We start from the raw sequence: 18770 nt of genomic DNA, 5'->3' as shown, positions 1-18770 counted from the left end.
TTCTAAAGTAATGCTATAGCACTTTCTCTTTTACTTTTCATACCTTTCCAAATAATTTTTAAAGTTGCATTGTCCTTGATCACTGAGTAGTAATTTCTGTATTATCAGCAATGATTGCTGATTAATTTATAGACCATCAACACAAATGAGGTCGGGGTTGACTCTCCTTATCCACATTTTTTTTTTTCTGAAATTACCAACATTGAGCCACTGGTTTTGGTGAGAGTGAAGTAAACATTTTTCTTTTTCTTTTTTTTTTTTCCCTTTGTATCCTGTATTTTTATACTCTGCTTATTTTCTTCTTGTTATCTATACCTTTTTGAAATCACTTTCTGGATAAGCATGTTGAACAGAACACACGGTTATCCTCATTTATTGTGAATAGTGATTACTTGATCCTATTTCCCCCCTCCACTCCCTGTTATTAATCATTTATTTGTTCATGTTTAGATCCTATTAATTTTTTTTCTCAATCTATAATAAATAACTTTAACAGTCTTTGGAGCAGGACATTGTCAAAATCTTTTTGAAAAACTGCAAATGTTTATATGATCCTCCAAGGAACCCTAAAAGATTTGTGAGTCATGTTTTCCCCTGTAAGAAGTATATTGACTCTTCTATTACATATTATATTTATTCCTGGATCTACTAATTCTATTCTATTTTCTACAAGTTGACTCACTGAATATTTACCTATCTATTATACACCACAGATCTCTAACTACATCCAATGTCAAAACTGCTACAATCAGTATATATAACATTGCTATACAAAAATTATGATGTGATAAAATCAAGGCTTGCTCTTGTATGAAAACAGCTAGGGAATGTTACAGATGCACCTTGCTCCATTAGAAAGAACTGCTACAGTTCTATGTACTCCTAAGGTCCTATAGCATTTTGCAGTATTTTGCTGGAAATCTCCATAAAACAGGTGAATGCAGCATACAGCTGGCCAAGTGTTCTCATGCAATGCTGTATCAGTTATTTTTGTCAGACTGTCTTACTAGGAACTTGTTTTTTGTAGCACTGTCCTTGAACTCCATGAGTCCTCAGGAACCTAGCAACTGGTCTGCCCAGTACCTAAACCAAAAGTAAAGAGGAATGCACTTTAAAGCCTTCTATTTATGTGGTTTATCTCTAGGAATTCCCACAGAACTATATTTTGCCTGTAAAATACCTTGAAATGTTTAAGCAAATAGATTGTATAAACAAGCCAAATTATACTCTTCTTCCAAGCACATTTTCTGTCTGTGTCATTTCTTTCTCTTTAGGATACCATTGGTTAACAACTCACCTACCATAATCCTGCCTGACTGGATGTGTGCACAGCACTGGTGCGGGTCATTGAGCCATCCAAATAGACAAAAGGAGCCAGAACTCCTTTTCTTCCTTTTTTTTATTGCCAATATTTAAGTGAGATTATTGCTTTGTGCTGCAAACATCTAATGTGAGTGATTTTTTTTCTTTGTTTTCCCTCTTCATTTTCTTCCCTATCTCATGAAGCAGAGGAAAATTGTCATCTTAGTTTTACTGCCATGTAAGAGAAAAGAAATTATATACCTGAGGTTTCATTGGGAGTGTCTATAATTATCAAGAATTTAATCTAGTCCTAATCAGCATCCCCTTTCTCACATTCTTCTCCAGCCAAGTCCTGTGTTGTGTTGCTCTCTATTAGAGTCCTCTTCGATGGAGTTTTATACTGATGTTCATTTATATTGGAAGATATCTTAAGATGTCTCTTCCCTTTTCAAAAGTCTCTGGCTTTAGGCCCAATTAAAATATTTCAAAGTGGGAGAGAGAGGGCATTTGTGAATGCTGCTTCATATAAATACTGGACACATCAGAAAAATAAGCATGTGCTAATGCCATCCAGCCTCATGCACGGTTACTTCACGGAGCAGATGGGATCCTTGTCTCAATCCAACACTGACATCTAGCGTACATGGAGGGGAGATTTTCCAAAACCAAAATCTGTATTATTTGAGACAGATCTGTCTTTGCAAGGCATTTAGTGTTTTTTACGTTAATGATTTCAGAGTTAACCACTTGCTTCCAGCATAGAAAAGTCTGAGTAATCTATCCCTCTTGAAAAGTCTAAAAATCTAACACTTGTGATGCAGTTGAGATTTTTCATGAATTATGTGTTGCAACTGTCAACACTTGCAAATTCAGCCTTTTTTATTTTCTATGTAGTCCAATTTTGACTTGAGTTGTTGCTCTAGTCATGGATGTTTTTTCTGTGGTAAGAAAGTTTTCAGCTCTGTTTTCCTCGAGAAGGTTGTTACTTTAATTTTTAAGTAAAGGACTAAAGTATGAATCAGAATGAAGGATGAAACAGAATGTTAAAATTGACATTGAGTGAAATATAAAGAGGCACTTTATTATTTGTTCCCTATATTATATGTATTATGTGTGTCTGTGATTCCACAAATATGGATTGGAAGGGCAGATTGTCTCCAAAATCCTCATGGACAATTGCAGCAGTGAGGAAGAGGGGAAGGGAGGAAGGATGAGCTGTGGCTAGCAGGGTATAAATGAGTCTTTCATAATGCATTTCCTAAGACCACCTGCAGGCCCTAAAAACTAATCTGAAGCCTGGGACTTCCCAAGCTTGAAGTAGTGTGTCTCATGGTCATACATTCAGCTTGTATTTTACAGGATCTTCTCATGTAGATGAACACAACTAATCCATTACAAGAGATTCTTTCACTTCTGGGATGTATTCTCTAGTTTTTTTCTTTTCCTGTCTGCTTGATTCTTATCCTTTTAAGGCTCTTCATCACGTCAGGTATAAGGATTTAAGCTCCTTCACGACAGCTGAGCCAGACAGACTGATATGGACTCTCCTGCAGGATTAGGAGCCAGTATTATGAAGTGGAAAACAGTTTTTAAAGCTCACTTCTTGTATTGATAGCTACGCATGCTACATTACCAGAATAGTGACATTTTGGTTTGCATGGCCTCACTGTAAAAGGCCCATGGCTTTTATTAGGGGATGTAAGTAACAGAATAAAATGGGTTTATGAGCTTATTTAACTACAGATGAGAAGCCAAAACTTCTAATGTGTTTCACTGGTTTGCACTTTTTATTTTTTATTTGAAGATGCAGCTGTTTGACATATCTCTTTACATAGGAATACTGTGAAATCACATTGATATAAAGCAATCTTTAACGTTTGTTTGCTCTTGAATTTTTTTAACAAGCATAACCAAAGATGGCAATGGCATAGTACATGGAAGAAGATAACTAATTATGATAACTAAACCAATCTATGACTTTAAGTGATCAAAGCATTATATGATTGTCTATTTAGTAACCAGTAAGACATAAAAAAAAGCAAACCAGAAAAAAAATCAACCAGACAAAATTTCTGCCTAAATATTCCTAAACACAATGCATGCTTTATTTGTAGAGATAGCAGGTGTTAGCAGGTTAGTGGTAGTGCCGTTTATGTTGGTTATATTTATTTCTGTTGTTGCTTAGCTTGGTGAAACACTTACTCTGTGAACCTCATGGTTAGCACTACAGCAGTGCTAATAATATCTCCTTCAGACACATGATGGGCTTCCTGCGATCCCTAGTTGGATATCACTCAATCACAAGGTCCCACTGTTGCAACTCAATCATAAGTGGAGAATTCTCCCTTAGTTTCTAGGTACAAGCTAACCCAGAACTCACTCTAAAAATATTAGCCATTAACAACCTCCCAGTTTTTTATTCAATGACTGGAGCTCTGAATTCCCTTAAGCATAGAGCTGGTACCCTCTGTGCAGCTGGTACCCTCAATTCCAGCTAAGTGCAGATGTCTGAATATAATCCAAGACTCCAGGATAGTCAATGTCTGTGTGTAGATACCTCATTCTAAGTGTGCAGTACCCTAATTTCTAACTGTGCTATGGAAATGTTTCTGAGCTTTGTGTTTCCATCCGCAGTGTGTCTTCTATTGGTGGAGATAGCTGGCAGTGGGAAACAAGAACTGAATTTGCTACCAGCACCTCAGAAAAATGGTGCTCGAGGATATTTTCCTCTTACATTGCTAATACTTGGAGTTTGCCTGATGAAACCCATAGTGTGGTTTTCTACAACCTCGTGTTTTCATTGTGATGGCCAGAGGGAAGCTCTAAGTAGCATTTGAAAGAAAAATATATCACCCAAGAATACACAGACACCTGATGCTTATCTATAAAAAGCAATTTCTACAATTTTAGCAAAATATGATCTTACAGAGTTCAGAGCTTGAAGGACAATATAAACCTGCATTCATACCAGTGTACAGCTCATACAGAATTTTGCACCACCTAAAATCTTCGTTTTGGGGTAAGGAATGGTAGGTGTTTATATTTTCAAATCAGACCTTATTCCTAAATAAAGTAACATTTGGACACTTTTGCTTAATGCAATGATGCAGATGAAAGCTTTGAAAAGCAATATAACGCATTGCTTCCTAGAAACACTGCAATGCCTCCCCCCTTTACTAAGCAGACCAACTGAAAGATGATTTTCTAGTCGCTCAAGTTGCTCCTGGGTGTAAAAATGGCAAATGACCAATTGCTGAGATATGAATATGCATTTTTAAATGAACTGCAACAAATAATATATATTGTGACGTTTTTATCTTTGGACTTCAAGTTGATCTATAAGGGGATAGTAAATTAGGCCACTGTGCCATAAGAGGTGTCAGTGGGACTGTAACTCCTCTTCAGAGAGGACCATACAGTGCTGTTGGTAGGCTTAAAGTGTGATATATATTTTCATATTAACCTGTGTCAGCATTCCCCATTGTTTGAACAAAATATGATCTTCAGAGTGATGAAGTCAGCCATGTCCTGTTTTTCCTCCTGCCATTGGTTTTTAACGGCCTTCAAGTTTAAACATGTACATTTTCATGGCTAATTCATTGCTGATGTTCACCTCAGTCTTTCAATCTTTTCAGGACTCCAGACTTTCACTCTCGCTGTATTTTGTGCTGAAAGTATTCACCCAACCTCACAAGGAGACGTAGATTCAGATTGCACAGAGATGTGCTTTGAAATGAAGCTGAGCCACGATGCTCAGGCAATAAGGTGATAAGATGCTTTTTGACTTGAGGCTTTCTGCTCCTTGAGGCATCTCCAGAGACTCTCCTGGGGCAACTCGACTGGAGTGCTGCCAGGAGAGAGTACGAAGCACTGTAATCTGAAGGGTGAAGCACTCAGCAAGGCTATGGAGAGGTGCTGGGTGGGAGCAATGGTGTGGGCATTTTCTGAGATTTGTCAGAGTGCCCGGGCTGCATAACTTCTCTGAAGCACCTTCATATCAGAGGAAAGTTCTGCTCTTCAAAAGAATCAGCTAAAATCTTGAAAAGGTCTACCACGAATACTGATATAAATTTATTGATGCTGTTTGTGCTAGTTCCAACAGGATGGCTCCTCAGACTTTGCACATTATGTAGATATTTCTTTCTATTCTCATGCTCATATCACCACAGAAGCAGAGGCTAACTGCCTTAGGTAAGTACGATATATATTTCTTTCATGCTATGCAGCAATTTCTCTATGGGACTAAAGCTCTTTTAGCAACACAGAGGCTTAGGTGAGAATCACCTGCCCAACTATAGCTCAGCTGACATCAATATAATCCAAACAGGAATGAGCTTGATAATAGGAAATAATAACTGGGAGATAATAAACTCTGCGAAGCCCTATCTTTTTGCAGTGAGATAAATTCAGAGCGGTGACTCTAAGGAAGATGATAATAGAGGTTGGTATTTTTCTTGTATTTGAAGTTGTATTAAGCCTTTCTTACAGAAAAGGAGAACTTAAGGTCAGAAGAGACTAATCTTTCAGCTTGCTCAGGTTCTTAACTGGTATGAACTATCATGTGTAAATACACTTTGACCAACTCAAGACTGACATTTATTTTCTTTCAGCACCAATATAATTCTTCGTTCCACCTTAAAAATTGTGTCTCTTACATAAAAGCAAGTTGCTATCAGGGTCCCTTGGCCCTCAGTAGAAGAACAGGACTCTCCTCTACTGCAGGCCTTCTTTCACAATGGCAAAAGAGTGTATGTCTTTATTCTTATTCTATTCATCTTCTGAATCTCTGAATACATGCTGAGTTGGCCTCTTAGCAACTTTTACCCCCGCTCCATGTCTTGTAAATATTTCTGTATTTAATCATTGGACTTTGTTTGGGGTATTTGGGTGAGATCCAAAAGAAACATGGTTGACAGGGAGAAGGGCTTTCAAGGTCTGTCAAAAAAAAATATCTGATTTGTAAAGGCATGAAATATAACTTCTAATATCTCAGTGCCTTCCTGAAAGGAAATTATACAAATATGGAATTGTAACTTCCAGTTGCAAAAATTAAAAATTATGCAGTTAACTGGCTCATAAGTATAGATTATGTCTATATTTCTATACTTGCTTTGATGAACTTTACTATGTTGTTTACATGAATATTATTATTTCAAGTATTTATTGGTCTTATTTTAAATACTATCTGTCTCACCAATAAACTAACAAAATAAAAAGTGCATTTTCTCGCTATCAGATGTCCCATAATAAAAATAATAAATCTAGTCTGTTGTAAGCTTCAGTATATCATCATTTATTGTAAGCTTGTTGGTTACAACTCGAAGCTGAACATTTGCGAATGGACTGTGTTCTTATGAAAGATGCTGGGTCAGTCACTGTGGCAAATGAAGTCCTAGCTAGTATGTTCCTCAGCTGTTTGCCTAAGGGTGTTAAAACAATAACTGAGTTCAGACTGCCAGGTTGGATAGTCTTTAACCTCTGTGCTAAGGTCCTGAAGGATCCATGTAGCAGTGCGGCTCCATCTAGCATACAGAGCTATTAAGGTAAGCAGAGAACTATTCAGTCCTACCTATTTTGTATAATATTCTACAGGTACCCCCCTCTGTTTGCACAAATGCTGAAGCCTGTTACTAGCTGTAAGAGCAATTCTTGGCTGAGTCAGTGAATTATCTTATAAGGTAAGAAGCCTGATGCTATTTTACCTTTCAGTATGCATGGGATTGAGTAATGCTGTTCTTTTTACTCAATTCTGAATCCTTCACTTAGATTTCCAATCTTCCCAGCTTCTCCTAACTGACAAGCTTGAACTGTTTTAAAAGCACATATCAAGAGAAAAAAAATGTAGAGTAAAAGGATTAGGTATCCAATTCATTCATCTTTCACCTGCATAGGAATAAAACCTTTGAAAGGAAAAAAAAAACCAAAACCAAAAACCAACAGACTATACTGGTACCACAGGCAAATGTTGCACTTCCAGTATGATCCCTTTCTGAGCACTTTGCCCTGTTCTTTGCTTGGTGTGTCACTGTTTTCCTACTAAAATAAACCTACTTTTTTTCTCTTTACAAACAAAGCTATGAGCAGATACAGGTACAGGAAGTGTTTGCTTTGCTTCTCAGGAACGCTAATCTTGATTCCTTCTCTCCCACACTGTCTATCACTTCAGTTTTGCATGTGGAATTTTCACTGCAGTCAACATTATTCCAGCAAATAAAAGCTGGACTAATGAGGCAAAAAGTCACGAGAAAAATACAGTTTTGAGCCTCTAGTTGATGTTCTACATCCTAGGGAAACAAGAAGGAGGAAAAGGAAAAGGAAAAGGCAGGCTTTTACCTCAATACAGTACAAGCACAGTGTGTGTAACCAAGAAAGAATGGCCAGAAAAAGCTCTGCCTTATGCTAGAGTCCACTCTGGTAACTAGTGCCAGCTACGCTGGGTCAGCAGTGCCATTTGTGTTGGCCCTTATCACTACGCTATGGAAAACCTGATTTGATCTGAGATCCCTGCAGACAGAAGTACTGGAAAATGGCTCTTCATCTACCAAGGGAATTCTTCCAGCCCCACGTGTAAATGAATTTTCTGTTGTCTCCTGTGTTGCTTCCTGGGATTTCGTGAGATGAAGATAAGCACTTGAAGATAATTTAAATTCAAGTGCATACTTAAGAAAATTATTATTTATAAAAATGAATGGTTTTTTTTTTCTCTATGCGCTGCCACTTCGAATGACCCAGAATTATTATTTACATTACATTATTGGAGATATCACTATAATCTTAACTGGGTGTTGTGTCTCCATCCTTTTCTTCATCTTCCAGAATCACTGTTCGCTTTTCTTCTGTAAGCAGCCTAGTGCCTTGAAAACAGAAGGCAAAAGAATATAAAAAAGAGGGAAGAGAGAGAGAGAGAGAGAAAGAAAGAAAAAAAGGAGCTAGTTAAAACATGATCTCTTTAGAAATAAAGATAAAGTTAAGGAAAACTTTTCTGCTCTAATAATTCAACTCTAATATAGCTTTTCAGATATCATGGGAGTTAGTTACTCTTCATTTATTTTGGCAAATCATTCCCTTGATGTTTAGTGAACTAGATTTGGACATATATTGTTAGCTAAAATTATCAGTCAGTCTTAAATCCAGCATAGTTCATCTACCTGTGAAAGCAGATACACTGAAGTTTCTTTTAAGAACCTGTTTGTTAAAAAGCTTTAAGAAATTGTAAAAAGGAAAGTGTTTGCATGATGAAATAAACATTGTAATTAACCTAGGGAACTGAGTCAGTCTATGGGATCAAGGTTATTCATGATTCTTTTCAGTAACATAGATTCTAAAGAGAACAAATATTAAAATGGTACACGCCAAGTATGATTCTCTATTCAATATCAATATGTTCAGTATCATTAAATTGCAAAAGGAATAGAATCGAGCTCAGTGTTATAACAGATCCACACACTAAAGGCTCTGAGCCACTATGTGAATAGGTTTGGGATCCAAATAAGCTTTGAAGTGTATCTATCCTGTGAAGTGAGAAGAAAAACCATTCATAAGGCTTCATCTCCATCATGAAAGCGCTGAAGAATTGTACGACATAATATTGATAGGAAATTTGATTTCACAGTTAAAGCATGGGAAGGTGATTCAAGAAAACTGGCTCATCTGACGTGCTATGGGGCATACCTTCCCATGTGTAAATATTTTCTTCTTCCAAAGTCTTTCCCTATTATCTGTTTAGGTTATAGACCATATTGTCCGCAAGTATATCTGTATCTATATCATACTTAAAAGAGTAAGTCTTCCTTTTATGGCAGACCTTGGGAATTTTATGTAGTATAATTTTATATGAATTATTTTAACTAATCACTTATTGATCAAATAAATAATAAAGCTGAGGCCAATATTTTAGATAGAAAATTGTTGTTGATCCCCATTTTAACTGATTGTGTTGGTTTTGCCTGTTCATAATATAAAGCAGCAGACCACTGAGGTATATTTTCTGTCTGCTTTTCTTGGGGTGGAGATTAATATAGTCTAAAAACAGGATGAGGGTAACCATTCAGTCGAGACCAATGAAATCCATCTCTAATTCCGTCTCCTACTGTTTGCTCTTAGTCTGTGCTAACCAGCTGAGTTGTTCTGTCAAACCAACCTGTTTTGCTTTTTTTTTTTTTTTTTTTTTTTTGCATTGAAAACCCCTGCACAGTGAAAGCTTTCAGCCTTCATGAAGTCTGAAAATAGAGCAGTACCACACAGGAAGATTTTCTTCAGCTTTGGAGTCTTTTCAAGAGGTGATGAACTAAAGAAAATGTTAACCTACACTGCCCTTCATTTAAGTGCTACTTTATCCATATGCAGTTCTGGTGAAGTAGCTTGCTTCAATGAGACTGTGAAGTAAGCTGGAAGGGGTGAATGAATATTATTTTGCAACACAAAGAACTGTGTTTGAATGGTAATTTGAACTGCTCTTGAGTGAGTGATTAATCGCTATTGTTACCTGCTGAGAATGATGCTCATTTTTAGAGATGGAAGTAAATGTTCCCCATGTAGACTTCTGTTCATGGATAACAAAAATAGAAGCAGTTTTTGTGTTCCTTTTGTCTTTAAATATATATATTTTTTTCTCTCCAGTGACGCATTTGGGAACAAGGGAAACACTCTCTCTACCTTTACTCAAGTAAAATACTCTTGAAATGTGAAGCTACAATGGATTTTTGATGAGGGAACCAGCCTAACTTCTGTGTAACTCAGTGTAAACTCAGAGTTACTCTGTGTAACTCTGTGTAAACTCAGAAATGAAATAATGACATTAGGAATGCAAGCTAAATGAAGCTGTGTGTTTTTTTTTTTTTTTTTTTTTTTTATGATCTTGTCCAATGTCATTCATCATTTTTATTTAAAATAAAAAACACTTATAAAAAGTAGTTCTGATTTCCTAATCCTAGCACTCGAAACTACCCTTACAGAGTGGATGCTAGAGACAGTTGGAATGCAGCAGCCAAGCTGAGGCCTCCTGCAAGGCTGTATACATCATTATCAACACATGTTTTTCTTGAATGATATACTCCAGATGTTTCCAACAGTGCTTAAGATGCAAAGCTCACAAGAGGACAGAGTTGTAGCCTGCAGTTTTATGTTCTTAACTTTCTGGATCATGGACCATTAGCAACTTCATGGACAACTATATGCATTTAACATCAACTGTTTAATATCAAACACTAGAAGGAGGATATAGACGGAATGCCTTAAGTAGAATTACTTCTATACCAGTAGAAAAAAAAGAGTTTTTTTAGTTGATAGGATGCCACTGAACATTTCTGGACCAAGTGTTCTTTGTTGAATTTATTTTGGGAATTTTTGGTCAGGAGGAGCAAGCAGGATGCTGGAATTATGAAAAGTGGTTTATCTACCGAACACATTCTAAGAATTGGTAAATTTTTCTATTATTTGCTTTTCTATTTTTATTATTTGCTTTTCTATTATTTGCTTCCAAGACTTAAGAAAGGAAATAAAATGCTGTCATATTTTTGCAACCAAACTGACCAAATGGAAGCTCATAGATACATAAGAACTGATATTAGGGAGCTCAGCTATGGGCAGAAGAAAAAAGTTGGCTATAAATCAACTATTTGCCAGGTGCCACCCAGACCTCTCAGAAGACTGCCAAGATGGCACTAGCTGCACTTGCCTGTCTACAAACCACTTCAAAAGCTCAGCTGGCAGAATAATGGGGCACTTCAGTCATATCCCCTGCACAGAAGAGGGGAAGGAGGTGCTGATAAACTGCTCTGCTTGTGTTGGTGCTCATTACTCAGACTTTCTCTGAGGCAGGGTAGCACTGGAGGAGCGCTGGAGGATGGAGGAGGAAGAGGGTTTGAAAACGTGGTTTTGCTAGTTATCTCTGATCTGATTTAGAAGCCCAAAGCAGCCACATTTCAGGAAGTATATTCCACTAATTACACAGGTATTTGCACCCTTGGCTAAACCTACATCTTAAAGAGTTCTTAGAAATCCTTCAGTTAATTGAATACATTGCCAAGTGGGGTTGGCCAGAAAGAGTGTTCCAGGCTGGAATACAGACATTAGATCTGATTTAAATCCTTCAGTGTCATGTGAAGTGACACATTACAATTCAGATTTCAATTTTTTTTTACAATTTTTTTTCCAAATGAAAGCCTGAATTTTCAGGCTTTCCAAATGACTAACTGAAAGAGACCTGGCCACTAAAAGAGATCTCTGTTCCTTGGCCCTTTTATATACTTAGAACACTTTAGTAAGAGTTTGATATCTGAATAAATTTAGAATTACAGTTGGAGTGTTTTGTGTCATCCATAATCTGCCATTTAACTTGGCTAAAGAATGAATTTTTCTAGTCTGCTGTAGACTACAGAGAAACATGGGATCCTTCAGACAGTAATGTACAGATTCTAATTTAACAGCCGCTTCTGAACTTTTTCCCATTTGCTCTCCATCAGTGCAGGAATTCTCCAAGGATTAACCTATATTAAGTGTTTGCAAGGTGTAAAACTGAGTCTACTTTTCACTTGAGTCACATGAGGCCTGGTACATACTTATGATTTTGGTCACTTTTTATGGCCTGTTTGACTGGTTTTTATTTGTGATAGAGCCTCTGACCATCCAAGAAGGAAAGGAACAGTTCCCAAGTGTTCATAACCAGCTGGTCACAATGGAGAGATGTAATGCAGGTGCCATTTTTATCCACATTTACAACAAAATGTCTTGTATGGACAGCTGCTTGAAAAGATAAGCTCAGATACTGCAAACAATTATGTTTTGTTTTGTTTTATATCATTTACAATACATTTGGAACTGCAGCATTTGGGATGAATCAGAAGGAGAAAGAGAAAAAAATCCTCAACAAGAAGTCACAGGAAGAAACATGACCCTAATACTGCCTACATCCAGTAACAGCATTAACAAGGAGATTGGGACAGAAAGGCCTTTTCATATTTATTTAGCACACATAGACCTGCTGGGGCTTCTCAGGTCTCTGAGTCTATAATTCAGATGCTGTTTTGCACAGCAGTTCCACAAGAGCTCAGTCTGTTTATTCTCTGTCTGCTGCCTGATGGGATAACCCTGAAAGTAAACAAATAGTAAATATTGGACTAGTCCTCAGCCACAATGAGTCACTTTCTCATGGCAAGGGATGGACCCACTGCCACTGACTTCTAACCAGCAGAAATCTCTATGTTGGTATGTGCTCTGAAAAGTAAAATATGCATCTGAGAAGCAGGGAGGGAATCAAATTCAGGCATTCAAACTCCTGGGCTGCTCTGCTGCTGACACAGGTCTGCCAGAGGGAATCAATGGTTAGAAAATGGACTGAGAAAATAGGATATAGTAAAGCTGTCTGCAGGGCAAGGCAGCATTCTGCAGGCTGCCATGAGAGTCCATGCTGATTGCTGGAAAGTCACTAGACCACTAGGTTAGAAAGAGTCATTTAATGGAAAAAAAATACATTGGTTCCTATGATTTCTCTTAAATAAATGCATGTTTTGAATTTTGTCATGCATTTCAAGGTCACTGCATTTCTTTCTCTTTTTTGTGTTCTTTCCTTTGTTATTTTTGTTATTGTCTCCTTTGACTACCAATGAATTTGGGGTTTGTAATAGCATGTTACTGTTAACAAATAATTTATATTAGCTTCTTTTTCCTTTCAAAATTATTCAGAGCTTAAGAAGAAACCTTCAAGGGATGTAAGAAGTGGCATGATTCAACTTTCTCCCTTACCTGTCTATTTGAGATAACTAAGGTTAGACAGTTAAAGCAATAAGTGACTAGATGTTAATCCAGTCAGAACTTTGTAGATCCATGTAAAGAAAATAATCCAGCCTTGCTGCACCCTTTTAAACAACAAGCATACTTAAACCAAAACAAGAGTCAATCATCTCAGCTGCAGCCACACAGTTCTTCTGTGATTTCTATTATCAAAGGTGTTTCACGTTTAGATTATCCTTCTCTGCATAACCCTGAGATCCAAGGGACACATTACATCTTCAGAAGTGCTACAAATATCCAAAGATTTGTCAAACTTTGCCTCTGCTCCTGCTTCTGATTTGATCCCTAAAAGATTACAATTTTTTTTCTGCTTATATCATGTGAATTCTTTTTGCTAAATATTTTCCTCCAGCAATTATATGAGCAGTTTGTTATCAATGTTTTGTATTAAATATTCTGAGCTGGAGCACTTGCAGTTGGGCTAAGACACTGGGTTTTTTTTTTCCCAGCAAATGCTCAGACCAGGATTCCGGTGACTCACTTATAGCAGCTCTAATTCTGCAGGCCAAGGGATGCTCGAGTTCAGTTAGTGTGTAAAATAGCATGTTTTGCATGGGCACATCAGTTTGCAAGTCATGAGTATTTGGTAGAATTACTGCCCAGCTCTGGAAACCTCGGTCATACTCGTCTTTGCTCTTGCGAGTCTCATATTGATAAATATAAAGCTGCTTATATGAAAAATTAACCTACACATTTCTGAAGGTGGGAAGAGAGTTATGAAGAATAAGATTGATGAGGAAAGGAGATGTCTATAAGTACGAAGGGCTGCTGGGACTAAAGAAACCATTTACCTGACAATTCTTAGATGTGCAGGAATTTGAAAGAGTAACATAAAGCTCAGCTGCTTGATACACTCAACTGTTCTCTAGTGACTCGGGACCAAAGGATTTGTCTCAAGGACCTCTTCACGTAGCATACCTTGCTGGTCAGTAGCACCAGTTCACAGCAGAACCAAACTAGAGGTTCCTAAGGGAAAAGTATTTTCCAGGTATGTTTTCTGGAAGAATCTGTATATATGTTTAAAATTTAAACTTCTGCTTCTTTTGTTACTCAGGGCCACAATAAGAAAGTATAGAAAATTTGTCAGGTGTGTTCCTTCCCAGAGACTGATCCTGTATCTCTGGCTATCAGTAGTAATTAACATACAGGTCTTTATATCTGCAAAGACCTTCTTCGACCACTTGGGACTCCTTATGATACAGGGATGTGGGAAATTCAACAAAACATGGGTGAATCCATATGGCTACTGGAGCAACTGTGCATGTAAAGGACTGTGAAGTTAACATGAGATTCATCAGGACAGGTTTATCCTATTTCAAGCAGCATGAGCTAAGGTAGTGCTGGTGACCTAGAAGTTCACATCTACTTGAATTTGAAAGGCAGTGCCTTTCATCTGCGTCTGGAATTGCACAAAAGTAGGATCTTCTGCCAATCCTATCTCTTCAGCTGGTGGAAGGAATATGACTGAGGCTTTCTCTGAGCCATTACTGCTATTACATCTCTAAATTGGCAAGTCCAAATTAGTAAGAATTGCTAAGTGGAGTGAACAGTAAGGTTCCTTCTATCCTCCTCCTCATGGTATTTTTGGCACTGGCCACTGTGGACTTCCTCTTTGGATGATCTTTAGCTAAGTTTCTTACCTGTTATAATGGGTGGGATGTGTATTGCAGGTGTATCTTTTCTCCTGGGCTTCTTCTGTTCCAGTTCAGTGATCTGAGAGCCTGGACTCACTCTCTCCCTCTGTGGTTTCTCTGTGATACCATACCTTTTCAGCAGGTTATCAGAGAAGTCTGAAAGTATGCCTGCAGGGAAGAAAGGAAGAAAATACTTCTTCAGCCTTGTTTTACACTGCATGAGTGTAAAACAAAGCAGCATGAGCACTTTGTGCAGTGTGCCTGCTCTCTATGATTTGAAAAAAATGTGGCTTTGCTCTGTATAAGCTATATTCTGTAGGCTAGACGGAATGACGCTGTTAAGCCAGCTGTTTTTTGCTGGTACCTAGGGCACTAAACTACAACCCATCAGAAATGATGGTCTGAAGAGGAATGCAATCTTGAAATCCAATGAATAAATATCTCCTCAAAGTTGTTTAATCATATGAATGCTCAAGCCTGTACTCAGGAGCAATATGACCACACAGAAATGAGATGGATACTTCAGGCAAATAACGCAGCTCTTGAGCTTCTAGGCCGTTCTTCCCTAAGAGAGAAATACATGCAGATGGATACATGTGAAAGTTGAATGCAGACAAATGTGCAGAGTTTTGAGTTCAACACCTGGATTACACATACTGGAAAAGACCAGCTGCTTGTTTTTCATTTGCTAAGTGTACACCATTGCACATAGGCAACTGGTGACTGGGGAAGTGGTTACCAGCTAACTCCTCTGTGTATGCCCAGCATGGGAAAATGCAATGTGCTCCACACAGGAACACTGCTCCCTCCCTAGAGAGCACTGCAAGGACTGCTTGTTAGCAGAGAGAAGTGATAAACATTTATTCCCCAGCACCAACAAGGGACACTTGGAAGATCATCATGTTTCATTGGCAGTCCCCTGCTCCTCCTCCTTCCTTTCCCCAGGTTGGTGGCATTTGGCTCTCAAATGTCAGAGGTCTGTAGATGCACAGCAGCAGAGAGCATCCTACAAAGAGTCTCTCTGTTGCTTCAGTGGTTTCAGGCTTACTGAAACGTCCATGCTTTACCAGAGTGCACAAGAGCCCAGAGGAACAACCAGCAGACAGCTTGTGTGCCTCTGTACTCACGTGCCATCCAGGTCTTCCATTGAGCACAAGCTGCACCAGGATTTAGAAGAGCTGGATCCTTTTGGATTTTGGATTGAATGTGATTGCCTGATGTGGCTCACTTGGTAGAAATAAGCACACATCATTTGTCACATAAAGACAATGAGAATGTGAGCTATAAGGGAGGATTTTTTTTTCAGAAGCATATATACACACACATTTACCTTAATATTTACAGATTGTGTGAGAACTCAGTCTAAAGTATGAAGGCTTTTGAAAAATCCAGCCTTTTAGCCTGCCCTTCCAGATGTATTTAGAATAGATATACTTTCTTGTTCACTTCTACATGGATTTAATTTATAAAAGATCTTTGGATCTTTGTCCATATTCAATCCACTGAACTGAATTTGAATTTTGAAGTCAAAAGTTGGATTACTCACCTGATAGGGGTGGTGGAGTGTGTATTGCTGGTGTATCTTTTCTCCTTGGCTTTTTTTGGTCCTGATCAGTGTTCTGAGAGGCCTGGATAATTTTACCTTTTCTTGGTTTCTTTTTGAGGTCACAGCTCTTTATCAGCTGTTCTGAAAGATCTTCTGCATAGAGGAAAAGAGGAATGGAAATTGAAAATGGAAGGGAAAATGATAAAACAGATGGTGAAATGAAAAGTTTTGATAATATTGCTTTCATCCAAGTAGATTAAAATGCCCAGGGAGACACAAATCCTATATAGAAAGTCTGTAAAAGAGGTCTCTGTGTCATAACAAACGGCATCCTAGTGACTTAGGTGGTCTTTCTGCTTTGTAGGTGGTAGACATAAAAAAAAAAAAGAGGGAGAAAATTGTGTGTGGCTATTGGTTACATGACAGAGGGAAGGTACCACCGTGCAGAAATCCCAAGGCCATGACTCGTTCATCTCCAACTGTGTGGGTCTGTGTCTCGAGTTACAAGGGCACTTTTATGAAGGGAAGATTTATACAGATGGGGCCAGCCTGAGGCACTGGTAAGCTAAACCAGCATATTGTTCACTTCAAGAGTTGGCCTTACTTCCAGAGCTGCTGAGCAGTCAGTATTCACTTTTGATTTACATAATGTTACACTGGATTATTGTTTTTCCTTTAAAACAAGACTCAGACTGCTTAGAGGGCCGACAGATTTTCTGCAGTGGTCTGCGTTTCTCGGTACATACACAAGCTGAAAATGTTAAAGTCTAGCCTATCAAGTATCATCATACAGACCAAAAACTTTCTTAAATGTCACTTGGTTGTTTTCATCATTCTCTCTCCTCCCCTCTAACTCCAGACTTTTTGCCCAAAGGGACCTGGTCCCAGGCTCACTGCTGCTATGTGACACAGCTCTAAGTCCATGGATGAGAGGGAGGAAGGATGACCTCTAGGTTAAGTCCCTGAAAGATGGATGTTCTTTTTTAGGCTTTACAGACTTCCTGTGTGAACTCCATGAAGGCATTTAATCTCTAAGTGCGCCTGGTTTTTTTTTTTTTTTTTTTTTTTCCTGTATGATGGAGCTAATTCTTCCCAAAATTCTGTTTACTTTAAATAAGCAGTTTTATGGAAAAATTACTTTTATTTGGTGAACTGAGAGCACTTACAAAAGTGGTGCCTCTGGCTAGCAATGTTGTGGGCCTGAAGAAATACTAAGATGCTTTCCTTTTAAGCTGGATAAATGAAGTTGATAAAGTTCTGCTTGCCTGAGGAGAGATACTTCTTTTGAAATTGCATTTGTGTTTCATTATTGACCTGACAAAGATAACAACAAGCAAGTAGATTTTTGTTTCTGGGCTGGTAAATCTTTATGACAATTTTGCAAGGCTAGAATGAAACAATATCATTTGAAACAGAGGCAAGGACCATGGATATGCACATGAATATGCACAGAGGCACATCTATCAAGTCATGAAATCTGGTGTTTGGGACAGTGGCAGAGCAAAGATACCCCCCGGTACTCTAAGTGTAAAAGTTATGTACAAATTAGTTACAAGGAAGGAAACAGATTGACAGTAAAAGAGGAAAGGTGTTCAGAACGTCATCCCAATGTAGTCAAAGCAGGCATTTGAAATCTTTTATCAAAATTGCATGTGCAATATCTGTTCAGGGAAGGCTCAGCTATACCCTATCCTTCAGTTTATTTTGGCATAAATGATGAAAAAACTCTACTTTTTTTACCAAGGAAAATAACAATGACTCTTATTTTTTCCTTTTCTCCTCTTTAATTAACTTTCTTCTCAAGCTTCAGCTAATATGTACATGCAGAGGAAAAAAATAAAATTAAAAAAACACTCTTTCCCTTTCCATCTGGCATCAGAAGTGTCACCAGAAGGTGTAATCTATCGGGTTTCATGAGGCTGCCGTTGTACTGCTGGAGGGGAAAAACAGCCACTGGATGGGACCTAAGGATGTAAAGATAACACTTCTCTAATTACAGCAATGACATCATCTAATAACACTTACCTAAATGGTTACAGTGTGAATCTCGCTTGTCCAGTCTGTCTTCTGGGATATCAAGTGGCTGAACATATTCTGTTGACATCATTGAAATACAGGGTTTTGGGTTTTTTTTTTTTCTTGGAAGTTGCAGCAACCATTAGAAAAAAAAAAAAAGAAAGAAAGAAAAACACATTGTGACATAAAACTGACAGGTTGGTATTACATATCCACTTGCTAGCCAGATCATTAGAAGTTCCTGTCTTCCAGTTGCTCTTTGCCATGCAGTCTGTTGGTCTGATATTTTCAAGCATTTTGAGATGCATCTGTTCACTGTCTTGGCTACCAACATTAAATATCCCATTTTTCCAACTCCATTGCTGCAAGTGACCCACATAAGCACAGGAAATACAGTAGCTCAACAGAAGACTTTGACCATACAGACAGGCACAAAATAAGTGCTAGAAAGCAGGATATTTTGTTCTGATTTTCTTCTCCGT

At 38.0% G+C, this 18770-nt stretch overlaps 1 protein-coding gene across 1 annotated transcript; it reads right to left on the bottom strand.

Annotated features, from left to right (window-relative positions):
* Positions 1-6682: 6682 nt before the first annotated feature.
* PPP1R17 (protein phosphatase 1 regulatory subunit 17) lies at positions 6683-18398 on the bottom strand. The gene is made up of 4 exons (XM_026052343.1): positions 18298-18398; positions 16273-16425; positions 14733-14894; positions 6683-8156 (listed from the first exon to the last, which is right to left on the bottom strand). Exons 1-4 carry the CDS (start codon positions 18377-18379, stop codon positions 8077-8079), a joined length of 477 nt encoding a protein of 158 aa, XP_025908128.1. The 5' UTR covers positions 18380-18398; the 3' UTR covers positions 6683-8076.
* Between the last annotated feature and the right edge of the window lie 372 nt (positions 18399-18770).

Source organism: Nothoprocta perdicaria, unplaced genomic scaffold, assembly GCF_003342845.1.
Source record: "Nothoprocta perdicaria isolate Ctin4 unplaced genomic scaffold, notPer1 scaffold_87, whole genome shotgun sequence".
In the NCBI taxonomy this organism is placed as follows: domain Eukaryota; kingdom Metazoa; phylum Chordata; class Aves; order Tinamiformes; family Tinamidae; genus Nothoprocta; species Nothoprocta perdicaria.
Note: the sequence above shows the minus strand (reverse complement) of the source record. Positions and strands in the feature narration are given on the sequence as shown.